The sequence below is a fragment of the Brachyhypopomus gauderio genome, chromosome 5 (genome assembly GCF_052324685.1).
Source record: "Brachyhypopomus gauderio isolate BG-103 chromosome 5, BGAUD_0.2, whole genome shotgun sequence".
NCBI lineage: Eukaryota > Metazoa > Chordata > Actinopteri > Gymnotiformes > Hypopomidae > Brachyhypopomus > Brachyhypopomus gauderio.
Window position 1 is genome coordinate 19,566,418 of NC_135215.1, and position 26,656 is coordinate 19,593,073.

General features: G+C 41.9%; 3 protein-coding genes across 11 annotated transcripts in view; all 3 read right to left on the reverse strand.

Annotated features, from left to right (window-relative positions):
- cenpa (histone H3-like centromeric protein A) lies at positions 1-13,528 on the reverse strand. 3 transcript variants are annotated; one of them, XM_077006280.1, is made up of 5 exons: positions 13,380-13,527; positions 3,785-3,939; positions 3,506-3,621; positions 3,308-3,382; positions 1-460 (listed from the first exon to the last, which is right to left on the reverse strand). In XM_077006280.1, exons 2-5 carry the CDS (start codon positions 3,894-3,896, stop codon positions 332-334), a joined length of 432 nt encoding a protein of 143 aa, XP_076862395.1. In that variant the 5' UTR covers positions 3,897-3,939; positions 13,380-13,527; the 3' UTR covers positions 1-331. The 3 variants fall into 3 exon arrangements, with proteins under 3 accessions (XP_076862395.1, XP_076862393.1, XP_076862394.1); XM_077006278.1 differs by lacking the exon at positions 1-460 and adding an exon at positions 1,476-1,934 and having other exon boundaries at positions 13,380-13,528; XM_077006279.1 differs by lacking the exons at positions 1-460; positions 13,380-13,527 and adding exons at positions 1,476-1,934; positions 13,285-13,344.
- Positions 13,529-13,692: 164 nt separating this feature from the next.
- psmb10 (proteasome 20S subunit beta 10) lies at positions 13,693-19,679 on the reverse strand. Its single transcript, XM_077006277.1, has 8 exons — positions 17,447-19,679; positions 16,971-17,064; positions 16,773-16,870; positions 16,242-16,382; positions 15,705-15,820; positions 14,821-14,879; positions 14,469-14,620; positions 13,693-13,914 (listed from the first exon to the last, which is right to left on the reverse strand). Exons 1-8 carry the CDS (start codon positions 17,509-17,511, stop codon positions 13,803-13,805), a joined length of 837 nt encoding a protein of 278 aa, XP_076862392.1. The 5' UTR covers positions 17,512-19,679; the 3' UTR covers positions 13,693-13,802.
- Positions 19,680-19,830: 151 nt separating this feature from the next.
- LOC143514726 (tenascin-like) overlaps positions 19,831-26,656 on the reverse strand; it is a 31,429-nt gene continuing 24,603 nt past the window's right edge. For all 7 annotated transcript variants that reach the window (XM_077006269.1, XM_077006265.1, XM_077006270.1 and 4 more), the window contains 9 exons: positions 26,312-26,431; positions 24,770-24,925; positions 24,252-24,394; positions 23,920-24,052; positions 23,370-23,521; positions 21,779-21,875; positions 20,515-20,676; positions 20,232-20,395; positions 19,831-20,119 (listed from right to left, as the gene is read on the reverse strand). In XM_077006269.1, coding sequence (XP_076862384.1) covers positions 20,021-20,119; positions 20,232-20,395; positions 20,515-20,676; positions 21,779-21,875; positions 23,370-23,521; positions 23,920-24,052; positions 24,252-24,394; positions 24,770-24,925; positions 26,312-26,431 — 1,226 coding nt within the window. In that variant the 3' untranslated portion in view covers positions 19,831-20,020. The remainder of the gene's footprint in view (positions 20,120-20,231; positions 20,396-20,514; positions 20,677-21,778; positions 21,876-23,369; positions 23,522-23,919; positions 24,053-24,251; positions 24,395-24,769; positions 24,926-26,311; positions 26,432-26,656) is intronic.

Here is a 26,656-nt window from a genome sequence, read left to right on the forward strand (position 1 = left end):
CCCCCCTACAAAATCTGGGAACACAGTGCTTTGTACACATAATTGTGTGTGATTTTAATGTTAATAATAATCTGCTGCATACATGACCTGCAGGTGATGGTGACACCCTGCTGTAGCTGGTCAAGATCCTGCTCAAACAGCAACAATGACACATCACCTGGTTCCCATATCACCAATCCCACACTTGGAGTACAACACTTGACTTCTACACTTAAAAACAAACAGCAGGTCTCAAGGAACCTGGAGTGTTTCCACTCGTCTGATCTAACTGGAAACACAAGCAAAGCATCCAGGACATGACCCTCTGCTGTAGGACTACAGGTCCAGGACGTCACATATTCTCCACCCCACGGATCCGCCGTGCCAGCTGGATGTCACGGGGAAAGAGTGTGACGCGCTTGGCGTGAATGGCGCAGAGGTTAGCATCAGAGAACAGACGGACCAGGAAAGCTTCCGCCGCCTGGCAAACACACACACACACACACACAGAAAATAAGTGTATACTACTTTTAGAAAATAAAACTGAAGCAACTCATGAAGCATGCAGTGGTCCCATAGTATTTTTTAATACCAACTTGTTGAGTATATACACTGCTCAAAAAAAAATAAAGGGAACACTCAAATAACACATCCTAGATCTGAATGAATTAAATATTCTCATTGAATACTTTGTTCTGTACAAAGTTGAATGTGCTGACAACAAAATCACACAAAAATCATCAATGGAAATCAAATGTATTAACCAATGGAGGCCTGGATTTGGAGCCACACACAAAATTAAAGTGGAAAAACACTCTAAAGGCTGATCCAACTTTGATGTAATGTCCTTAAAACAAGTCAAAATGAGGCTCAGTATTGTGTGTGGCCTCCACGTGCCTGTATGACCTCCCTACAACGCCTGGGCATGCTCAGGCGGATGGTCTCCTGAGGGATCTCCTCCCAGACCTGGACTAAAGCATCCGCCAACTCCTGGACAGTCTGTGGTGCAACGTGACGTTGGTGGATGGAGCGAGACATGATGTCCCAGATGTGCTCAATCGGATTCATGTCTGGGGAACGGGCGGGCCAGTCCATAGCTTCAATGCCTTCATCTTGCAGAAACTGCTGACACACTCCAGCCACATGAGGTCTAGCATTGTCCTGCATTAGGAGGAACCCAGGGCCAACCGCACCAGCATATGGTCTCACAAGGGGTCTGAGGATCTCACCTCGGTACCTAATGGCAGTCAGGCTACCCCTGGTGAGCACATGGAGGGCTGTGTGGCCCTCCAAAGAAATGCCACCCCACAGCATTACTGACCCACTGCCAAACCAGTCATGCTGAAGGATGTTGCAATTTTGAGTATGGTTTGAATGGAAACTATTTGCCTTTTAATGCAATGTAAAGAGGGAAAATAGGAGCTACCTGCGGCTGGAAAAGTTTGAAAAATGGCTAAAAACCTGTGACTGTTGCAGTCAAACGTGTGTGTAAATGAGAGAACGTGCGTAAATGCCAGTACAATTTGGTGTATTTTTTTTTTTTTAAAGCACAGTAATTAACGAACATAGTTTATATTTTAGTAAGAAATCCATTGGAAACGCATGTTAATATTAGTTAGCAACCTAGCTGTTGTAGAGCTTGGCCCTCCTAGGTTAGCTTGGAAATGCTAGTTAGTTACCGCAAAATGTTATGCATCTGTATTTGTAATCAACATTGAATATGAACCTTTATTAATTTAGATTTTTTATTATAGATCGGATCATACAAGCATCATTAATGTAATTTTTATTTCAAGTTGTAGCGTCCAAAGACGTATGCTAGCATAGCAACAGCATACCAACGATCCACCAGGGTTCATAAACAGCATTATAAATTTGTTCAGTCCGCAGTGCGTCAACAGATTCACCACACATGGGTGTCTGGAAAGGGTTCCAAAGTTTAATAAGAGTTGTAACTGAAGAAGAAAAGTGGGGCAGAAACACAGATAAGGGAATGATCAAAATTCAGAGTCTGACTGAGCCTTAACAGTGAATCATAAATCCCCTTACATACAGTCTCATTACGTTGAATGCCGCTGTTCCGACTCCTCGGCAGAATCAGACTTCCCTCTGTGCACACATATAAAGACGCTACAGATGATATTCGCGATTTCCGTTATTTGTATGCATAAATAAGACGCAATCTTTAATTGTTCATCATAGCAAAACAAAACTAGAGTGCTCAATGAATTACGTTATAATCACTGTAACTCACAGGATTGAAATGTCTGGTTAACGTCTTTTTTTTTGGTGACTTATCTGAATGTGTAGGCTATTCCACATAAAGCACATGCCTCTATGTTCAACAAGCGTCTAATAATATAACCCTTTTTATATTAACCTTTTTAAGGGAGGGTTTAATTTTAACCTAAATATCATCTGTAGCATCTTTATCTGCGCGCAAACTAGAGGAGTCGTATTCTGTGAAGGAGTCGGAATTCAGCACAACTGGACTGAATTTCTAAAGCTCTTTAAATGTAGCTAGATAGATAACTAGCTGTTTAGATGAAAACTACGGGTAAAAGTCTTTAAATGTAGCTAGCTATGTATTTAGATGAAAACTAAGGCATACACTTTTTCAGGCTTAATTACCTAGCAATCTACATTTAAGTTTAGGCTATTTTGTGGAATCGTTTTTGAGATATTGCACAATTTTTCTTACCCATGATAAAATATCTTATTACTTTATTTTATGTGTAAGCTAAATGCTTCTTAAATGTAGCAAACTAGCTAGATATTTAGACAGAAATTAAGGTTTAAAATCCCATTTAATACAATGTAGTTTCTGAATAGCTAGCTTAATTAATACAGCTGCTACATCTAAAAAGCTTTGCTGAGAAACTGTATAACAAATAGTTGTTTATGGCTAAAAACTTAGTGTCTGCGTAAAAGCATTCATCCCGAAAAATTTCTGTTATGTTGTGGCTGGATTTGCAGCGTTTGTGAATTTGTAGCTCGTTTCAGAAATGTAGTGCACGCGTCCTCATTTTGATGAACTTGCTTTGCGTATTTATTAGCACGCGCGCGTGTCATTGGATATTCATGTTGTCTGTCAAAACATGGCCCAAATTTAATTTTACCGTTTTCTAGCGAACGCGTCTTATATTTCTATCGAGACGTTATAACGACGTTAGCGTTTTATCGCCCAGACCTAGTTTGCACTGCCTGAACAGACCTGTACAGACTGTATAACGAGGTCACGTGTTGTGGTTACAGGATGTATAATGAAGCAGGGATTAAGTAGTGTTGTGGTTACTGGGATGTATTGTGTGGGGTGAGCTAGGGGCACCTCCTGTAGGGCCATGAGAGCATAGACCTGCCACATCATATTCTCCCTACTGAACATCTGACAGACCTCCCGCACCTGAGACACACAGAGAGAGAGAGAGAGAGAGACTACTTAGGTCACATAGATTAGACCTAGGGTTTCGACACGAATGTATACTTTTGAACACTTTGAAAATATTGAGATGAGGAGGCAACTTACCAGTCGTGAAAACGGTCCCTTGCGCAGGAGCAGGTCCGTTGATTTCTGATATTTCCTTATTTCCATAAGAGCCCGCATGCCAGGGCGGAACCTCCGCTTCTTTTTCGGTGATGCTTCTGTGAGCAGAGAATGCAACATTGGAATATCGATTAAAAACCTCATACATAACAAAGGAATATCGATAAAAACCTCATCGGCTTTCAAGGCCCTGAATACCAGCATGTCATTCATGAGAAGGCGGAAAGGCAGTCAGCTAGACGGGTGTGTTTGTATGCTTACCCGAGGGCCCGCTGATCCGCCGGGTCCTGGATGTTGAGACGGGCGGGCGTGGAGGCGACCTGCGTCTCGGTGTCGTGAGCTTTCGTCTATGAACTGAAGTATCGCGCCGCATAGTCCAAATGTTTGTCCGTGCGTGCAGATATCGCTACCGGCTTCTGTTTTAAAACGTGCACATCAGCCGAAAACACTTGCATTGACTAGCAAGCTGGGACATCTAGTGCTAGGTTATCTAGTTAAAGAACAGGTGTTGTGACGAATTCCAACTCCCTGGCAGATTCAGACTCCCCTCGTTTATCCTCACATAAAGACGCTCCAGATTATATTGTCGATTTATGTTTCTATGCAAAGAGCTAGACTTCCATTATGCATCACAGCAAATGGCTGGAGTTAGTGATGGAACTTGATGTTTTATCTAGTTAATTACAGGGTCTGTAATTATAGGGCTTGAAAAGCCCTATATTGTTATTTCTTTTTTCGTTTTCTCCAAATTTCTGCAATTAATGCGGCCCGAACCGCTTAACGTACAGACTCCGTTCAAACTGCGTTTCGAAGGTCTCTGCTCTGTGTGGTGTGCTATCCGTTTTTGGAGTCGATTAGAGTTATAGATTTGAATAGAATTGAGTTTAAAAATGGCCCTATTAAAATGAATGGTGGAATGTTCAGAATTTCAAATCTACACTGCCAGTTAGAGTGTGAGCTGGCATGAAAAATGATCAAAACTTTCTTGGATAAACTGCTGTAAAATCCTTACACCTTGACCTAGAAGCTCCATTTAAACTTTAAACTTTTTTCTGGTACGCCAAGATATCTAATCATTTGATGAATTAGTTTTAGAGTTATGAGCATTTGTTTGGCACTAGACACAGAAAACTGCCCCATTGGCCCCCATATAAATGTATGAGAATGAGAATCAGCTTTGTTGAGATTTTTGTGTGTTTTTAACTTGTCATAAATCAGTCCTTTTTGGGTCAAACCACACCAAAATATATCAGAATCATCAGCAAGGGGTCCTCTCTCACACAATCTCTTCGGTGAAGTGATAAGTTAAATGGGTCCCGAACTACGACTGTTTGTTCGGAGGGTGCAAATCACATAAAACAAGGATCCTCCACTCAGAGTGGCAGAGACAGAGTGTCAGTTATTTTTGAATGTCTCTCCCCCTCCCCCACACACGCACGCGCACACACCTGCATCTCTCTCATACCCACTACACACAGTCACACACATATACACCACACACACACACATACATACATGCAGATGGGGCAGATGGAGCAGAGGGTCAGCTAGAGCAGAGGGGCAGATGGGGCAAATGGGGCAGATGGGGCATATGTAGCAGAGGGGCAGATGGAACAGAGGGGCAGATGGGTAGATGGAGCAGAGGGGCAGCTGGAGCAGAGGGGCAGCTGGAGCAGAGGGGCAGGTGGAGAAGAGGGGCAGGTGGAGCAGAGGGGCAGGTGGAGCAGAGGGGCAGATGAGGGTGAGGGGCAAATGGGGCAGATAGAGCAGATGGGGCAGAGGGACAGATGGGGCAGAGGGGGCAGATGGAGCAGAGGGGCCGTATGGGGCAGAGGGGCCGTATGGGGCAGAGGGGCCGTATGGGGCAGAGGGGCCGTATGGGGCAGAGGGGCCGTATGGGGCAGAGGGGCCGTATGGGGCAGAGGGCCGTATGGGGCAGAGGGCCGTATGGGGCAGAGGGAGCAGAGGGGCAAATGGGACAGATAGAGCAGATGGGGCAGATGGAGTAGATGGGGCAGATGGAGCATATACACCATATACACTACATGCACACACACACACACACACACACACACACACACACACACACACACACACACAGACTTGCATCTCTTTTCAAGCACTATGTATTTCCTTCAGGAAATGCATGTCTAGTTAATTAATCGCAATTAAGTACAAAATTATTTTGCTACAAAAATTTTGAATGAATACATGTATATTCTTAACAAACATGTTTATTGCTTTTTTAAAAAAGGTTATTAAACCAACAGACCTGTTGGTGCTATTATAGTTATTCAGATTTCAAGTATTTCAGGAACCCCTGATTAACTTATTTGATAAATAAATAAATAAATGTAAACATTTACATTAGACAATAATCATAGCACCATTTCTTGTACAGAACTTTAAAAAATATTTTAAGCTTGAGTAGTTTCGGTGATAAGCAAACTCATTTTTACACAACTTGTTTTTTAAAGCTAAAATTGTCCCTCAGTGGACCAAGAGAAGCGGCTTTGTCGTCCATCGTTGTTGTTTGCGGATGTCGCTTGTGCATCAGATTTACAGGCGTGCTAGAACACGCGAATACAAAAGTTCTGGCTCCAAACTTTAAAAAATGTGATTAATTCCGATAAAAGTTTTAACGCATTAAAATCTTTGTAATTAATTAATCTAAAATAACATTAAAGTCCCGGCCCTAGTGTTAATTATTTTAAATAAAATACACATTGGCTATACATTTTGATATTTATAAAACAACATTGCAAAATTACAACAGTGAAGTGAAATCAGCAAGGAAAAACTACTTCTCTACCCTAATCAATTCATCCAATAATAGCCTAACTCAGCCACCCTGTTCAGAAGTGTAGATCAGCTAGTAAACCCCACCTCCTGTGTCTTCCCTGAATCTGTTTCAGTTGAAAAATGTGATGAGTTTGCAATATTTTTTAGGGACAAGGTTAGTAGTATAAGGCAGAACATAGCAACAAGCACTAATAGACCATCAACCCTTATATCAGTTCCTCAACCTAACTGTAATATGTCTTATTTCCAAGAAGTTGACATGTGAACTGGACCCTTTACCAAAATGCTTTTCCAAGCAGGTTCTGAGCTCATTAGTTAATGAAATTCTAACAATTGTTAAACAGTCTCTGCAACTGGGAGAATTATCTAACATTCTTAAAACTGCAGTGGTTAAACCACTATTAAAGAACAGAAATCTTGATCCCACAATTCTCAATAATTATCGACCTATATCTAACCTTTCCTTTCTTAGCAAAAATCATTGAAAAAGTTGTCAATCCAGTTGAATCATTATGTCAAAGTAAATAATCAAATAAATGACATTTTTCAGTCTGTTTCAGAGCTCTCCACAGCACTGAAACAGCACTAGATAAGGTAGTAAATGACCTGATATTGAATAAGGATGCAGGCAAACTCTCAGTCCTTTTTCTGCTAGATTTATACATACGCTACTTTTGACACCGATGATCATGAAATACTTCTTGATCGACTACAGGGCTGGGTAGGCCTTAGTGGCCAGACGTCCTCCACATGTCAAAAAATAACTTGTGGCGTTCCCCAAGGATCAATTCTTGGGCCTTTACTGTTCAACCTATATATGCTTCCGTTACCACATATAATTTACAAATAGGGGTGCACGATATGGACTAGAATTGCGATGTGCGATAACATTGTTGGATATCCCGATATCGATGTGAACCACGATAAATTAAGATTAAAATACAGAAATGTAGTGTCTCTCTGAACAGCAGCACATTAATTTTTTTGTTTTTTACTGTGTAATGAATCCAGAATAATTCCAAATATTTTGCAGGTTTATTCAACAATAGATTCAATCTAGGTTTATACTTTCACGAGTGAGCGACTCCGCACACCTCGTTAACCTCCGCGAACGGCGGAAGCGTTTAATCTTGCCGTGTCACATTCTTTGCAGTGTTGTCCGAAACGATATGTAGGCCTAGTAGTATAAAAAAACACCCCTCAAATACAGGGGAAATAACTTTTACCTGACCAATTTTAATGTTGCTTTGTGTTTCAGGTTTGAAAAGTGCTGGCTAAAGTACTTGAAAATGCTTGAAATTGTAACTACTTCGTTTCACAACAAATATCTGTCTGACTGAACAATTCTCTTGTATTACGTTAACAAATACGAGCCTCTTGTAATTCCAGGACGAAACATGAGAGAACGTGAAGACGTTAAGATTGGGCGTTTTGAAAATAAATATTCATTAAATAATGTGATAAAAAAGCGAATTATTTCGAATCATTTAGAGTATATGTATAAATATTTAATTCAATTAAGTTTAACGTGCTGGGAATTATTGAAATGGACCTTGAAAGTGACGTACAAGTGCTTGAATTGTATAGGTGTATGAACCCTGCAAACATGACTGTTCTCATTGCGCTGAGACGCGGCGCGCGCGAACTTACAAAATTCGAGAGGTGCACGACCTCGTGAATCGACAGCGCGCGAGGCCATTGCACACGGGCGAAGCCACCGCGATTACGTTATTTCGCCTCCCGGACCCTCGCGCCGCATCAAGTGTAAACCAGGCTTAAACCAAATCGCGTGTCTGATGAGCGTTCACCTCACTCCAGGGTTGCCAGGTCCTACAAAAATTTTCCGCACAAAATCTGCGAGTGTAAAGCCTGGTTCACACTACACATCTTTTCAGTCGTCAGGTTTTTGTGCCGTCCGCACTACACGACTGGTCATGCTGTAATCGCGAGTCTTTCGGTTGTTGTGGCGTTCACACTACATGACTAATCGGCGACGCGGGCTCACGAATTACACGACTGGGGAATGACTGGGGAATCGCCGACTCATCTGGCTGCCGTCCAAAAACACGAGAACACGAAAACGAAATTCTCCCAGAACCAGCAACACCACGTAGAAAAAAAAAACAATGTACATGTACTCCACATTTTCGTTATTGTTATTTTTTTACCGTTTATACACTCCATAGTCCCAAGTTGCCAGAATTATTTCATCTCTCCGTTGCAGTGAACATATAATCAATCGCACTATTTCTCCAGTGCTGTCACAATAACTTACACAGTGTTGTAGAAAAGTTGTAAGAAAGGTGAGGATTTTGTGTGTTTGCTGGGTTACTGTTTTGAAAGCATTCTTGAACGTTTTTTACATTCTTCAGAGATATCTTCAGCGGTGCCGCGGTTCTCTCTCCGCGTTCCCATTGGCTGTAGCTAGACGCTGCTGCCGACTTTCAGTCGCCGACTGCTAGATATTAAACATGCTAGGTATCTGCCAGTCGTCTGCGACCAGTCGGCGACGGCTCGGCGAGCGTCTTTCAGCAGTTCACACTACACGACTGACCGAGCGACGAGTGATCGCCGATTAGCCTCCGACCACAGTTTTTGTCGACGATCAGTCGGCGACTGAAAGACCAGCCTAAAATCGTGTAGTGTGAACCGGGCTTTAGTTGTCGGCGGGGGCGAGTGTGAAATGGAGACAAATTATGTATTATATCGCGATCGATTCTTAGTGTTGACTTGTAACTTCCGCAGTAGCCCAACTCAAAAGTAGCCCAAAAAACCGCACCCCGCGGCCCCAGAATTTTTACCCGCGGCTGGATTTTCAAACAAGCCCAATTTGGCGTGAAAACCGCGAACCTGGCAACTCTGCCTCACTCTACCTCTTGCCTACTTACGTCACGTGATCATAGTCTGCAGCGCGAATAGCTCCCTCTATTGCTGGACAAGGATAATGCAATTTGAGTTTGCTGTTATTCAAGGAGTTATCGTGGCTCTTTCGATGTGTTTATCGTGAAACTTCACATCGCGATAACAATAAAAATACGATTAATCGTGCAGCCCTATTTACAAACATGGTATTAGTCATCATCAATATGCAGATGACACTCAACTGTACATTTCTCTAGAACTTAAAGCCCTAAAATCTATTTGCTCACTGTTTGACTGTATAGATGGTATACAGACATAAAAGTCTGACAATGTTTTGCAATTAACTAAAGAGAAGACAGAGGTTCTTGTTCTTGGTAGCGATTCACAAACAAATGATGTCCAGACTTATTTAAATCAAGTGAATCTGAATGCCAAGCAATGTGTTAAGAACCTGGGCGTCACTAGGGAGTTTTTCCTTGCCACTGTCGCCTTTGGCTTGCTCACTGGGGGCTAGGACTCGGCACTTGTAAAGCTGCTTTGTGACAACAACTGTTGTAAAAAGCGCTATATAAATAAAATTTGATTGATTGATTGATTGACTTTTGATAATGAGCTCAGCTTCAAATCACACATGACTAGATGCAAGACAGCTTATTTTCACCTTTGAAACTTTGCTAAGGTCCGAGCTATGTTCTCTGCTGCTGACAGTGAAAAACTTGTCCATGCATTCATCACATCAAGGCTAGATTATTGTAACACTGTTCTATCTGCTCTTCCAAATAGCTCTATTTCGCACCTACAGAGTTCAGAACGCGGCTGCAAGGGTTCTGACCCACAGGAGAAAGAGAGATCATATTACACCTGCACTCCACTCACTGCACTGGTTACCGGTCAGCTTTAGAATAGATTTTAACGTTCTAGTGATGGTTTTAAAATGTCTTCATGGTCTTGCTCCTCTTTACCTCAGTGAAATGATGGTTAGATATGTTCCAGTCAGGTCTCTCAGGTCTTCAAACAGTAATCTACTGGTGATTCCTATAAGACAATTAAAGATTGGCGAGGGTGCTTTTAGCCAGTATGGCCCAAAGCTCTGGAACTCTCTTCCTGAAGAGCTCAGAGGCATTTCATCCCTGCACACAGCTTCAAGAAGAGTCTCAAACCCTTCCTGTTTAGATCCGCTTTTAGTTTAGAAACTAACTTTGTTCTAATCATTTTAGAAGTTTTCTGTCTTATTTACTTTATTACATTATTTTATTTAGTTACATTTTATGTCTGTTCTAATTATTTTACATTTTGCCATCTTATTTACTTTATTACATTGTTGTCCATTAGGCTTATTTAATAATTTGTCACTTTATTCCATTATTTTATTATGTTCGTTTCCTTTTTATCTTTAATTTCTTTTAACATTTTATTTTTGTTTGCTTATCTTTGCTTGCCTTCCCTTTGCTTGTCTTCTTATGTTTCTTTTTTTATTTATTCTGTAAAGCGAACACCTCTCTATATATCTTATATATAATTCAAACTTAACAAAACAATATGTCTGGTACAGCAGATACAATGAAAACAGACCAATACTTACACACTAATAAAGTTGTTTTGTGAGTTCAAATGTCCTCAAATGTCGAGGAGGGTACGGCTCGAGAAAAGAGACCACCTCCCCGTGGCTGCTTGTGCATGGCTGCCTGGCCATGGCATAAACGCGTTCCTGATATCGCGCATGCTCGTTTGTGTGCAAAACAATAGCCGACGCCAGCGTTTAGTGCAAGTTGAAATACCTCGTTTTTGTACACAAACGAATATTACATTCTAGTCTTGTATTGGCAGTGTATATGTTCATAAAGTAACTTTGTGGAAAGGAAAACTTTTAAGAATAGCCTGTTAAGTTATCTGCATTGTAAACTTCGCATGGGAACAATGCACATCCTAAATTCTGCAATGTGTGATACTGTGAAAGTAAATAGATAATAACAGTGGAAGGAGATGTATATTAATTTAATTAATTTAGTAATGCCGCTTGATCATTTATATATATATATATAACTACCATCAGTCTGCTTGTCTCATGTAATTTTAATTTTAATAAAATAAAATAAATAAAATAAAATAAAAATTTCGTCTATAATGGGTTAACCTATTATAGTTGTGTAATATTTTATTGTTTGGACAGAAGCCTGGCATTATGAGGACGAGCAAAGTGATGTAATGGACCCTTTCGTGTTTGGCTTTAAATCTGTGCAAGACATGCACCATTTTATGGCAGAGGTGCTTGACAACTTGTGAATACCAATCAACTGTAAATTAAACAGTGTTTAAAGAGGGTAAGCCATGGGGCTTTTGCAAAAATAAAGTTCTAAATGGAAATATTTTGTTTGTGTTTTCATGTATTTCTACCTGAATTTTATCTGCAAAACATTAAGTTTAATGTGCATTGAAGTTTTCAAATCCTTTGCAAACATCCTTATAATGCCATATGGGATGTTTCGTAAATACAAAGAGTGAAGGTATAACTAGTATATGTAGTTATTTATGTAGAAACGGTAAATTTGCTAAATATATATATATATATATATATATATATATATATATAATACAATTTTAAGCTTCCCATTTATTACTTTTATTTTGAAATTCCTATCAAATTACGCGATACTATAACGGAACTTCACCAGCGCGGTGCAGCCAGGATGAGAGAGCCATGGTGAGAGAGTCTCCCAGTCTCGCGCCGTATACTATTGCAAATGTCCGTACAGGAATTTTCGCGCCTGCTGTGCTAAACAACTTCTTCTGGGTCACCGAGTTTCCCATTAGCCAATGAGAACGCACCCCTAGAAAACCCCGCCCACGCGAGATCTTTGTGTCAGAATTGCAAACAAAAAGTCAGGCAGCGCAAACGCAAACGTGACAACGAGAGCAAACGTCTGGTCAGTGAGAAACAAGCAAAGAGAACCGCAAGCAAGGGCACATATTATTTGCAAAACAATTATTTCCGCAGTACTGTAAACCAGTGTTCATTTACACTTTTGATAATGAGTTTTGCTTTTGAGCTGACATTTTTATCACTTCAGTAACATTATTTCTCTCGTGAGTTCTTGATTTTGTTTGCTATTTAAGAAGTTTTGCTTGATAATTTTGGCACAAATCTGATTCCATATTCGAGTTGCATGTATGTTTGAAAGATGCAATACAAATAAATATTATTATTATTATACCGAAGTTCACCTCTGACGACATGACTTCGCAGTATTAGAGCAGTATCGTCTAAATCTAGTTAGGACAAAACTAGAGTGCTCAATGAACTAAGTTATAATCACTGTTTTTATGAGTGTGCAAACGAGGGGAGTATGAATTTGCCACACCTGCCTGTTCTGCCGAGCTGCGATGCGCGTCCACACGGGCTGTTCAGCGGCTGTTTGATGGGACATCTCGAGAAATGCTAGCCTTTGGTTTTTAATAAACACATTGTTTATCTAACTCATTTTATTAAAGCGACATCGTACGAGTTAGGCCGTACCTTTGGGACACGGTCGCAAACACAAACCCATACGGTACCGGGTCAGTAAAGGACGTTGGCTGCCGATTTTCGTTACAGCAGCATTTCTTGAGAAAGCAGCACAACTCGCCAGAACACCGGAGATTAGGGAGCAGCTCTGATTCTTACAAGAACCTTGTAAACAACATGTAAGCAAAACCACAGTAATGATCCCTGTATCGCGACAGGAGGAGAGATTACTGGCTGATACGTGAACTGGTTTAGTCAGTTTACCCGTTCACATTAACACCAATAATCACATCCACCCTTCCAGCTATGTTACATGTGTAGATAATGTCAGCAGATCCCCTTCTAGATCAAACGGACACTCACAAAAGGGGTAATGAGTTTTAAATACAAACTGGGAACTCAACGTTTAAGACGTTACAAATAAATCTCCGTGTTATTCCTAAACCATAACCGCCCCGATGATGCATGTGCGATGTAAGACCTTTACATTTACATACTGCAGAAACTGAGCACTGCTGATGTGAACACTGATCATTTATCAAACTAACTCGCAACCGAGAAGCTGAATGTACAATAACGCGCTCCACAAGCTAACCTCAGTTCAACTTCACTTTTTAAAAACCGCGGGTGCATTTTTAAATCAATCGCTCGACACTAGTGTGAAATAAGCGGCTCCATCAGCTCACCCACCTGCTGCTGCGACTCCAGACCCGAACCTCCTGCGCGCAGACGCCAATTCAAACAATGCGGCGCTGCTGTGACGTCACCACGCAGCCAATGAACGACGACGCTGGCGCGTGACGTCACACGCACGCACGCCGGAAAACGTTTGTGTAAAGTTTGTTTTTGTTGGGGACTTTAAATCACGTTGTCTGTCGATTTACATATGAAAAAAGAAAGTTATAACATCTGCGTGGTATGTAGATGAGAATATATTAACCAGTAAGAGAAAGTGATGTAATATGTATTACATTGTTAGTAAGATTAACAAGGATTGTGACAATATTGTTTGGTACACCACAGTCCAGATATTTTAATGTCCAGCTTTAATCCTTAAACATTACAGTGACCTAACAAAAATAATAAAAGTCAATCAAGAAAAAGTATGACGTTTCACTGGGTGTCCATTGACTGAACAGATTCTTCTACGATCTCCAGTGTTAGTGGAGAGACGGTTGTCTCGAGCACGGGAGTGGTGCCAGGCTTGTACGTGTACGTGCCCTCCCTACAGAGAAAAGGAGCAGAATCACATAATCCACAGTCATGATGTCATCTCCCTCAATTAGTGTGAACGGCTTGCTGCAGGCTAACAAATGCAGTTACTAGCAAATAGGCTGAAATGTTTCAAAAGGGTTGTAATGTAAAAAGGGAATAGCTGTTGTCTAGAATGTCTGTTTCAGGCATATAGTCCACTTCAAATTAAGCTACTGTACCAAGTCCTCTTAGCTTTCTATGTGCTGCTGCACAATGAAAATACTCCAATACATTTAATTAATTAGATGATGTCCTTTCTAAGGAATTTCAGATGCAATCAGTTGACCCAATAGAGATTTAGCACCGTTGTAATTTAGTAAAAATGAAACGGACGTGATTGGCTAGAAAAAAGATGACTGACATTTATCCAGAATTCCACAGTGAGAGACTAATAATCATCTAGCTGTTGGTATTAGGAAACTACACCCAGTTTCAGGTGGTGGGCACAGATTAGCTGGGAATCCTAATGACGGACATAGTGGGTTTGACAAAGGTCAGAGAATGTAATGTGCATGTGGCACTCACCTCTGACCCTTCTGTGCAGGCTGGTCATAGCCACGGAGATACTCTGCCCCTTTCTCAGTGATCACACACAGATCCACATTGCTGCCAGAGCCCAGATCACAGAAGATTCCTGCAGCTATCGCATCACGGACCAGCTGTTTCGCTTCCTCCAGCTGAGCAGTGGCATAGTTTCAGTTCAGAGACAGACACCATACATGTTCACAAAACAACTTCCAAGTCTACACTCCTTAATGAGCATTACAAAGACCAATCCAAACAGGGTAGGGTTAGGGGGAGGTAAGTCAAGTGCACTAGAACCATGTTTGACACTGCAGCATTTTCCAGCACTGTTTCTCAGTGTGTGACACCATACCTCCATATTGGGTTTGTACCGGTCCTCAAATACAGAAACTGCTGGTGCGGCTCCCGACCCTGGAAGTAATTTATGATGTGATGTTACCAACTCGAGCTGACTCTGCTCATTTCAAGATTAAAGGCTAAACAAATGGCCATTTTGTAGTGTTTTCTTGCATACCACTGGCCTCCTGCTCCTCCTGCCTACTTGTCGTCATGAGTAACATGCATGTCGTCATGAGTAACGTGTGTAGTCTTCCCTTCACCCTAGACCGTCACCTTCACTCTGCTCAAGGTAGTGGTGTAGCATCACTCTTTACTTATGTATTTTTCATTAATATTTCAGTTCCATCCATGTTCACAAGGATACTTTGGAAGCTATCACAAATGTTTTTTCTTTGTATATTCTGTTTTTGATCTTTTCAATTTTTCTTCCTAATTTAGTAAACTTTGGACCTTCTACCACTGATTTCAATGAGAGCATCATGGTGACAGACAACAGACAATGTGATAAAATCTCACTGATGAACATATCTGTAGACAACTGGATGTCTTAGCTCACTGCGTTTTAATGAGCTATAAGAAAAATGTCTTGTTAACATTCATCTCTGTACAATGTTAAATATTGGTTAGTTGCTTCAAACTGTCCATAGTTAAATGTTGCAGTATTACACTTATTCAGTCCAAAAACACACATATCAACAATGCATAAAAATGTGTTTTCTGACTGATACTAAAGTGTTTGTGAACTCAGTCTAGCAGTTCTAGAGCAGTGTGTGCGCGTGCATGTGTGTGTGTGTGGGGTTGCAGGGCTGATCCTAGAACAGTGTGTGTGCACACGCATGTGTGTGTGGAGTTGCAGGGCTGATCCTAGAACAGAGTGTGCATTGTGTGAAAACATACCCATGGTGAGGAAGGGCAGTTTATCATAGGAGCCATGTGGGAAGATGCTGTACAGCTGGGGACCATAAACGTCCACCCCTCCTACAATAACAGAACATCCAATGTGGCCCTGGTACCTGCACCAGAACAGATCACCCTCAGCAGATTACACATAGCAGATCTCATTCAGTCTCGGTCTGGATTTTAGTTTTTTATAAATCATGTCCTCTAGAACACGTAAATGAAACTCCCACACTTTTCCTGCATTTGTGTTTGTTTTGCCATTTACCTTTGCACCCATTTACCCCTGCATCCATTTACCTTTGCACCTTTTACCCCTTCTGTATGGCAGTTAGACTCTCCTTTTTCTAGGGGAGAACCCTTTCCTAGTCTCTTCAGACACATATGACATCTTTCATGGAATTCCCACAATTCCTTGCAAGGTAGCGTCGTTAACCCAGTGAAGGTTATCTTCTACCAGCTGTTAACTGTACTTGCAATTGAAAATATGGTATATAGTAAAAGGAAGATATTTGATTGGTCAAATGTTTCTCTCACCTGAAAAGCATCTGTTTAAGTTGCCTGGTCACCGTCACGACAAGAGGAGGGCGTCCTGTGCTGAGACAATGTAGCTCTACGTTTGATGACATCATTTGTGTGGTGATCTCAGCATCCGCAGCAACGCCTGCTCCACAGCAACTACCCAATCACAGCAAACTTAGAACTCAACAACTCCCCAATCACAGCAAACTTAGAACTCAACAACTCCCCAATCACAGCAAACTTAGAACTCAACAACTCCCCAATCACAGCAAACTTAGAACTGGGTAGCTACAACAAGAGAAACCAGAACACCACAGCGACCCAATCAAAGTGAAAGTGAAATTGAGCTGTTTCTATGGATTACCACAAACAGACAAGGCAGCTGCTAGATGGGGCCATATAATTTTCATTTAGCTCTATTGTCTGTTCATCTAAAGGACTGTGTTACAGTAATGGGAATTACAGCAACATAAAGGCTTAAACTAGCCACAAAAACAGCTCGTCAAATGTTCCCTGTTTTTTCTTTACTAATCACAAGTTCCTCACTATATGTTGGGTGCAATATAGTGTATCTTCATGCAGTTTTTATCAGCCACAACCATGTCATCAGTGGCCCTGGTGTCAGCTCCAAGAATCACTCCGTCCTGTGGATAAAAGAACAATAAAAATAATGTAAATCAATCAATCAATCAATCAGTTACTGCACTGATGTAGAATAAGAGGAGAACTTGAGGAGTCTTGTACCTTGAATATCATACCAGCGATAGTGGTGCCGGTTTTGCGGGCCTTGGGGGCGCCGTATCCCTTCCTGCATAAGTCAGCCTCCAGCACCGCATTTCTAACAAGAGAAAGATTATAAAGAGGCACGTCAGGTCTGACCACAATCTCAAATTTTAGTAGTGTTACGTATTTAGTCTCAAGAGGACAGCAGTCCTCAATACTAAGCCCAGCAAGCCTGTCAGACGGCATCATTCAGAGCCACGTCAGAATTGCTGTTGAATTAAGATTTTCAATCTTTATTCAAAAATTAAATCACACACACACACACACACACACACACACACACACACACACACACACACACACACACACACACACACACACACACACACACACACACAAGCAGCTTTCTAATTGTTTCTGACAGAGTTATTAGCCTCCTAAGTTGAAACTGAGCTTCCGTCAAAACGACCAAGAGCCGTAATGAGGTCACACCTCACCTGCGCGTGTTATCGAACGAGAAGCCTGCGCGAGGCATCTCCAGCAGCGTCGACGAATTCTGCATCTTCCTGTTCCTGTTGCTGAAAAGTTAACTGGTTCTTTATCGACCTCGGCCTCGGAACAGTGAGGCAAGTGTGAAGAGTCAGTTAAAGTGTTTAAGACTGGGTCTATTAATGCGTCAGCGCTTTTTACTGCTCAAATACGGCAGTTAAGCTTCTCTTTCACTTTCGGTTATGACACATGATCACCTAATAACGAATCAGAGCGGAGTAAGGGGGAGTCTAACGTCTAAGGTAAACTATTAGTTAAAAGTAGACAAACACAGGGCAAACATACGTATTTTAGTTTTATTAAAAATGTAAATGCTCTTCTACGTCCCACCAGTACTAGACCAGTACATGTACCAGTACATGGACCTGTATATGGACCAGTACATGGGCCTGTATATGGACCTATATATGGACCAGTACATGAACCTGTATATGGACCAGTACATGGACCTGTATATGGACCAGTACATGGATCTGTATTGGACCAGTACATGAACCTGTACATGGACCAGTACATGGATCTGTACATGGACCAGTACATGGACCTGTATATGGACCAGTACATGGATCTGTTTATGGACCAGTACATGGTCAATAGCTGTTGCTCTGATCTCATTTGTAGTTTTGGTGTTGTGATCATCCACATTTCAGCATATCTTTCTCTTCCTCTTCTTAGCTGGTTGTTGAGCTCCATTTTTACCAGACCCTGAAACTTATGCTTTGCTTAAAAGTTCCCTCATTGCTTTATGCATGCGTTAGTTTTATAACTGTTCCCTCGTTGGTTGATTTGACAATAAGAACAGTGTGTTCAATTGTAGCTCGTTTGTCCTTAGAGAAATGAAAACCTCTAAATCAGAGTAAATCTGCAAATATGTGTGTTTCAGAACATTTTGTCAAAAATTCTGCCAAAGAGCAAACAATATGGAAGCTTTGGAGTGTCACTTTTACCGTGTTAACAATTTAAGATTGAACTGCAATTTCATCTAGATTAATTAGGCCTCTTAAAGCCTACAGGGCCACTTGTGCAGAACCAGAGCAAAGCTGACACTTTTCCAGAATTTCCAGTGGCACTCCAATTTAGTCCAAGACTAACCCTAACCCATGTATGGGAATCCTCTCCCCAAAAATGTAATTTGATGCCCTATAATATTCTGCTACAATATATTAACAACGTTTAAAATCATTATCTAATAAAGTAAATTAATACTTTTTCATAATGCAAGAGAAAGAGGAACACATTGGGGTACTGGATAATATTGGATGTGAATATGAATACAGTGAATTAATCAGCTCAGTTTGGAGTTTTCCATTTTGACCTCATTAACTCCAATATGTCGAACAAGTGGTGTTACAGCAATTAATTTATATTGCAATTAATTTAATTTAAAAATCTTTACAAATAATGAATGTGGTTAACATGGATATAGTTGCAACTCCTGCTGTGGGCCCCTGTTCACTCCCCTACAGAGAGGGCGGAGTCCACAGTGTGTGCAGGACGTAATTCAGCTCCAAGAAGGAAATAATGCAATCTGGACCCGTGGCAGCATTGAACTTTCACCTCTTCAATCTGCAGGATTAGGTGAGTCACATTCCATGGGGTTGTGAATGAAAACTCCCTAAAACTCCATAACAACACATCACCCATTCTATCTAAGAATGACAACAATGCTTGGTAGAGAGACAGATCTTTGGTGATGGTCAACAGAAGCTGGAATTTGGTGGGTTTAGTCAAGGACCTGAAACTTGTCTGTACCAGTTGGGTCTGTGTAAAACAGACAGGGTGTCATACCGGAACTGTGACTTCGTTCAAAGTAAACCCCTGTGAACCCCTATTTTAACATGGCATCATAACAACTCTAGACTCTTCAGGAATATTTGGGCTCACAGCACACTATAAATTTGTTATTTTGTTAGATTACTCATCTATCTGTTAAAGCTCCCTTCAACATCAGTTTTGAAACTGATATTTGCAATGTTAACTTTAACTATTTTGCATCAAACGGCAGAAGGTACAACACACAGGCACCATCAGGAAACCTAAAAGAATCAGGAAATCTAAAGAAAGAAGTTCAGATGGAGAATAGCCCTCCCTATCCACGACAGACACACTCTCTCCACAATGTGCTCTTCAGCTTACTCTGAGAGTGAAGGAGTGCATAATGTCCACCCACACCACAGGGGGTCTGGACATGGTGAAACATTTGATACAGAGAATCCAGAAACTGTACAGTATAATGTAATGAATAATGTCCTTTATGTGATTTGAGTCTTTAGGTGAAAGACGTCAAAGATGTGATTACATAATATTTATGTCTGTGTTTCCAATGCTGGTATTGTGTGCATGTGTGTGTGTGTGTGTGTGTGTGTGTGTGTGTGTGTGTGTGTGTGTGTGTGTGTGTGTGTGTGTGTGTGTGTGTGTGTTTGTGTATTTGTGAGAGTGTGTGTGTGTGCATGTGTGTGTGCATGTGTGTGGGTGTGTTTGTGTGAGTGTGTGTGTGTGTGTTCTTTTCTATCCTGCTTTCTCTATGTCTGACTGAAGGGGTCAAAGGATGTTGGGCGGAGCTTCATCTCAGTGAAAGGAATAGAGAAGCGCGTTCCTTTCCACGCTGTCCAGATCAAACCCTAAAACACACACACACACACACACACGGTTTGTACAGGCCGTTAAGGTGAGCATGTGTGTGTGCCATGCCGTACAGGCCACTGAGGTGAGTAAGTGAGTGTGTGTGTGTACCTGGTGGTTGGTGTGTGTGCCATACAGGCCATTGAGATTGGCCTCGTGACAGTTCCTGTACCACCAGCCCCCCCTGTAGGACATGGCACAGCGTGTGATGAAGGGCTGCGGGTCACGGTCCCACGTTGAGAATGGACGCTTATCATGGTACTTCATCGAGTCGCCTGCAGAGGGCAGCAGAGAAGAAATTCAGCTCAGTTATTTCTTTAACTCGTGAACACAGTGTGGTTGATGATCTGATCTCAGGGGCCTGTTCTGTGAGCTCTAGCTGACATGGACTCACCTGCAGTGCCTGAGTAACCCATCACCTGCAGCATGAAGTGTTTCTTGGCTGTGCCCACTGAGAAGGTGGAGTACTGGGCATAGACTGCCTCCGCACCTGCTCTCAAGTCCACCCGCAGAGTCATGGGGGTCATGGAGGTCAGGTTGTGGAGTAGGTCATTACCTATGGGTCAGCACCAGGGGCGGAGGGGGTGCGGGGGCAGAGAGAGAAAGACTATTTTGAATTTGATATTCTGTATATATTGGATTTTGTACAGTATGGCCAGTAAAGTGACTCATTTCTGAGAAGGGATTCCATTTTAGTTTCCACTGTATTACATTTTAGTTCATACTGATGACTGACAAAGTTCATGATGATGTGTGCTTGTGGATGTGAGTGTGTGTTATGTGGATATGTGGATGAGTGTGTTATGTCGATTTGAGTGTATGTTTTGTGGATATGTGTGTGTTATGTTAAAATGACTAAATAAAAGCTCAGAGCATCTTTGTATTAATTACTGTCAGCAGTATTTACCTTTAACCTGTCACATATTATTTTTGTCCACAAGAGGGCACCAAAGGCCATATTTTTTTTTATAATCTATTATCACTGATAAAGACTTTTCCCATCAACGATATGCCAGCATAATGCCTTAGTCCAGGTTCTAATATGATAATTGACATGCAGTAGGTGTTCGTTTTGGTTTAGACGTCGCCATTTTGTTACTAACACTTCCGGTATGACGTTTTTATCTGAGTATGTATTTTAAAGCAGTAGTTTCCAGATATTTCAGTATACATAGATATTTCAACAAACGTAATTTCAAATTTGACAAATATTATGTAAATAATTAGCAAAAATTAAACGGCATGGTGCCGTCATATAAGGTAGCAGACAGACAAATTTAGCCGGTGGATTAGCAAGCTAGTTATTAGTGCGAGTCTGTGTGAAACGTTTCTATTGTCTTGTAGGCCTATAAGTTTTAACCATCATGGATACATGGTTTAAAACAGGATATTTCTCAATGAAAGATTCTGAGGCTAAACCATCTACAAATGAAGCGTACACCATATCTCTGAGACAACCAAGCATGAATGAAAAAGATGGCAGTAGAGCAGGGGATAGCGTGCGCTAGTATTTGTTTTGATTTTACATGGTTGATTAGGTTGTCATGTGGGCCATGGAATATTTTGTGATGGGATAAGTGTGCCCTGTGTTGCTAAAGGTGGGTAACCTGTTTTGATACTGATGTAAATGATCCCAGTGTGACAGACGAGCTCCTCACCGAGCCAGAACTCGCCATCCAGCTCTCCAAAGCCCGTTCTGTATTCCTTCCAAGCTCTGAAGAAGTTTATTTTCCCGTCCTTTCTTCTCTGGAAGACCTGGAAAACACATGTGCGCGCGCACACACACACACACACACACACACACACACACACACACACACACACACACACACACACACACACACACACACACACACAGATTTCTACTTACAATTATGAGAACAAATGTGTGTATGTGATTCCTAGGCAACCCAAGCTCATAACAAGGTTTTTATCTGCGGCATGTTGATTTCCACTGCAGGTAAATTACCAAATGCTACCCCCTCCATCCTCTCCACCCCCTCCTGTCTCTCCATCCTCTCTACCCCCTCCTGCCCCTCCTGCCTCTCCTGTCTGTCCTCTCCACCCTCCACACAAACTTAACACTTAAGGACCATTTGAATTGTTTTCAGAAATGTTATTAGATGCTATTAGAGGACAACTGTAAACTTATCTAACGTTTTTTTCAGAGAAATTTCTGTTCTTTCTGTATTTTGTAGTGACTCTGTGGAGAGTTACTTATAACTCATCCCTAGATGAAATTTGGACAACATTCTTACTGTATTAAATGACCCACATTTAACATTCAGACTCACAGGTGTTTACTACACTGGTAGAACAGGGAGGTTCTGGAAAAATAGTTAAGTTATAATACAAATGTAGTTTCTGAAGCAACAGTGCTGGTGTAGATGGGGAATGTTTTGGAGAACAGTGCTGGTGTAGGTGGTGGAGGAAGTGGTGGAGAACAGTGCTGGTGTAGATGGTGGAGGAGATGTTGGAGAACAGTGCTGGTGTAGATGGTGGAGGAGATGTTGGAGGACAGTGCTGGTGTAGATGTTAGAGGAGATGTTGTGCTACCACTCACTTCACTGGCCTCTCAGAAGTGTTTACAGACACACTGTCCACCTTCAGAAGCTAATGAAGTGCAGTCACTGAACTGACTCACACTAGCTAACCAAACACATGGAGACCATACACTGTACACAATGTTACCTACATCCCCAACACCATTGACTAATAGTTAAAACACACTGCACTAGCTGGCTATTTTTGAAGGCTTTGGTAATATATGTCTATTACCAAAATTGCAGGAAATCTGACCAATGAAATTTATATTTTCACAAAAGGGGCAGGCCATCCTCAGGACGGAGACACAACATAATTAGTAAAATGTCTATTCACACATGCTGTCTTAGCCACTTAAAGTGGTGAGAAGTGAAATAGATATTATAGTGTGTCTAATTATGAAGACATTTTCAAAGCAAATCTCACAATAATTCAGTGAGGCTGTTGTATTCCATTAATAAATTTAAGCTATAAAGTAAAACGTTAAATGTCTAGGTTGTGTTAGATGAACTGTGAGACATGTAACACCAGTTTTGTTTTGTAAATTGCAAGTGCATTTGGACAAACTGAAGGTCTGCATAACTGGGGGAAAGGATAGATGGATGGATGGATGGATGGAAGAAAGGATGGATGGATGAATGCATAGAAGGATTGATGGATGCATGGGTGGTGTTTGTTCTAGTGGGAGGAGACCCCGCTACTTACTGTCCAGCCTCCACCATCAGTGTCCATGTCACAGTACACCATGACGGGTTTGGTCTGCCTCCCGCCGGGGAAGATCTCAACCACATCGGACTCCCGCAGTCCATTCAGCAGCTCCTGGGAACAGTCAGTGGGAAACGGGAATCGGAGAGACCCTGAGGGATGAGACAGAACAAAAGGGATTATTTACTAATGTCTTTATATAGGATTCAGATATACATGTAAATGGACCTCAGTGATAGATGATGATAATGAATCGGCTGTATGAAAAGTGGGAATAGTCAATCAGGGGAATATCACACGTGTCCAGGGGAGAAGGTCATGGAGATCTGTAAGACTCGTATGTCCAGGGGAGAGGGTAATGGAGATCTGTAGGACATGTGTGTCCAGGGGAGAGTGATCATGGAGACCTATAGGACACGTGTGTCCAGGGGAGAGTGGTCATGGAGATCTGTAGGACATGTGTGTCTAGGGGAGAGTGGTCATGGAGATCTGTAGGACACGTGTGTCCAGGGGAGAGTGGTCATGGAGAACTGATGTGGTTGTGCTATACCTGTAGTGAACTCTGTGGAGATGGTAGCTGTGTAGAGACCATCTCTCTCACCCTGCAGATTGGCCGTGTACACTGACCCGGGACGCAGCCTGCGCAGTTTGTGTTCGGTGACGCCGGGGGCCAACGACACTTCCTAAAAATTGATATGCATAAAGATAACTGGAGTTCTAATTAATTGAAAGCATAATTAGCATTTCTGCATCATTAGGTATATCATGGTTTGCTCTTTGGCAATACACTGTGTCATCCTTTACCATGCTTCACATGATTACATTTTTTCATTAAGTTGATTAGTGGGATTTGTAGTCTTAGTTTGCTGTAGTCAGTTTCACCTTAATCTCCTGGCCTTCGGTGACATAGGTCAGCTTGTAGCCCGTCACGGCCGATGCAGGTGGTTTCCATGACAGCAAAGCTGTGCGAGGTGTCACCTGGCTGGCCTTCAGGTCCTGAGGCCCCTCCCCTCTTCCCACAGGTCCTATCACATGCACAGACAAGAAAGGAGGAGGAGCAATAGAGACTTCCACAATAACACTTTAGTTATGAAATGTCCCCTTACTAAAGGGATCAGAGGGGTCGAAGCAGCTGTAGTGATAACTCTACCCGAGCTGAACCAGCACCGAGCCCTACTGGGCCACACACACACAAGTCTGGGAGAACTGAACCAGCACCGAGCCCTACTGGGTCACACACACTAGTCTGGGAAAACTGCACCAGCATCTAGCCCTACTGGGTCACACTGTTGTAGATGAACACTACCTCTTACTGATCTTGAACCTGAACATGCTTGATGAGAGTGGCTACTGAGGAGAGTCCTACTGATCTGGGACCTGTGCAGAGACTGGGCACTAACCGCTGGTGGTGAAGGAGGCGGTGGCTGAGCCGGCGCTCCTGATGTCACCCAGCTGGCTGCTGATGCTGACGGTGTAGCGGGTGGAAGACGTCAGCGCCTGTAGTGCCTGCTCCACTGTGTTACCTGACACCCTGATAGTCAGCTCAGAACCTGGGGCTGACACACACACATACACACACCAAAATGACAGGCTGAATTCTGAATAACACAGGAAGTACGGTGTACGTGTGGTAGAATCAGTATAACGTGATCATTCTTTTGTGTGCCAGAGAGTAGACAGGCTGTATCTGTAATCATGCTAATGAAGATCAACTAACTCCGAGGAGCAATGGTACAGTAGTCCAAATGGGATGAGATGAATTCATGAGTCAACTTTTCCACGTCGTTTGCCAACACAAGTAGTTTGATTTGAAAAGAAGAAGCTTATGACCATGGTGGAGGTCTGCTGGTGAAGTGTGTGGTGATGGATTAAGTCCTCCTAGTTATTTATGTAGAATGTAAATGTAAAATGAGGTAGTCATTAGTCTAATTAAAAGAGCAAAATGAATGGCCAACTACTTAACCCTAACCCTAACCAAAGGGCGAGGAGTGCAAATAAAGAAGGAAGAGATCACCCCTGCCTCAGGGGAAAAGGGAGGATTTAATAGATAACGTGTACAAACTGAAACTTTGTGACACAATCCAAATTACGGATACAATATCCAACAGTCAACAGGTAGAAAGACAAGACATATATAAACAGACAAATGACCCTCAGGTGTCGGGTTGCATAATGAGCCCCACCGACCTGAGGGACGAACACTACAACAACAACATGAAATACTGCCGCCGCTGACAGAATGGCACTGACCCTAACCCTAACCCTAACGGAGGCGGAAGAATGGCAGTGATAAATGATGAGTTGATAATCTGAAAACATTACAGCTAACCCTAACCCTGACCCCAACCCTAATACTAACCCTGACCGTAACCCTAACCCTGACCCTGACCACTTTCAAATAGCTCCTTAATGAGCCCAGCTGGGGGGTGTAGTCTTCATGGGAGAGAGACGGCCTCAAAATGGTTAAACATTTGTGTGCAGGCCTGATACAGAAGAAGAGGCCATTTTATACTAGATCTAGTCTTCTCTATTCTTACATAAAGTACTTGTGAAAGCCTTTACAAGGTCTCAGTGAAGACCATTTTCAAAATATGAAATTACCAATGCCATAATATTAAATCTTGCTAGAATGATTGATGAAAATGTTTAACGCATTGGGATGCTTCCCTCTGATATCGTTTTAATCAAACATTTGTGCAACAACAAGCAATGAGTGGTTCATGAAACTAATCCAAATTAAAGAGTCACAAAATAACAAAATGCATCTTTTCCCTGGTGGATTTTCCTGCCTGTTTCGTGGCTCCTGTATCACATGGTCTGGCATTTCTCCACTACATGCTGTGTGGGAAACTACCTGCTACTACATGTGGGAAAGCCTGAACTGATGCGTAATGTGCATGCCTGCACTACATGCTGTGTGTGTCTGCATTTTAGCAACTTACCTTCCTCTGAACTATAAACGATTACGTACTGATCAACGGTTGCCAGGGCTGGTCTCCATAGCAACAGTGCCTTTGTATTAGTGACGTTTATGACATCAAGGTCAGATGGTGGGTCGGGCACTGAGAAGAGATGAATGAGATTAGACATCAATGACATTGGAGATGTATGAGATTAGACATGAATAAGATTAGAGATTAATGAGGTTAGACATGAATGAGATTAGATGTGAAGGACAGATCTGTTAGAGATGACTGAGATTAGATGTGAAGAACTGATCTGTCAGATGGGTGAGATTAGATGTCAAGGACTGATCTGTCAGAGACCGGTGAGATTAGATGTGAGGG

Coding starts and splice junctions, on each gene's coding strand:
- cenpa (XM_077006278.1), bottom strand. CDS start 3,896: ATGCGGCGCGATACTTCAGTTCATAGACGAAAGCTCACGACACCGAGA. Junction 3,383..3,505: donor AGGGACCGTTTTCACGACTG/GTAAGTTGCCTC, acceptor TGTGTGTCTCAG/GTGCGGGAGGTCTGTCAGAT. Junction 1,935..3,307: donor CTCTCATGGCCCTACAGGAG/GTGCCCCTAGCT, acceptor TTTCTTCTTCAG/TTACAACTCTTATTAAACTT.
- psmb10 (XM_077006277.1), bottom strand. CDS start 17,511: ATGCAGAATTCGTCGACGCTGCTGGAGATGCCTCGCGCAGGCTTCTCG. Junction 16,871..16,970: donor TCGCTGGTATGATATTCAAG/GTACAAGACTCC, acceptor TTTTATCCACAG/GACGGAGTGATTCTTGGAGC. Junction 14,621..14,820: donor GGTACAAACCCAATATGGAG/GTATGGTGTCAC, acceptor GCCACTGCTCAG/CTGGAGGAAGCGAAACAGCT.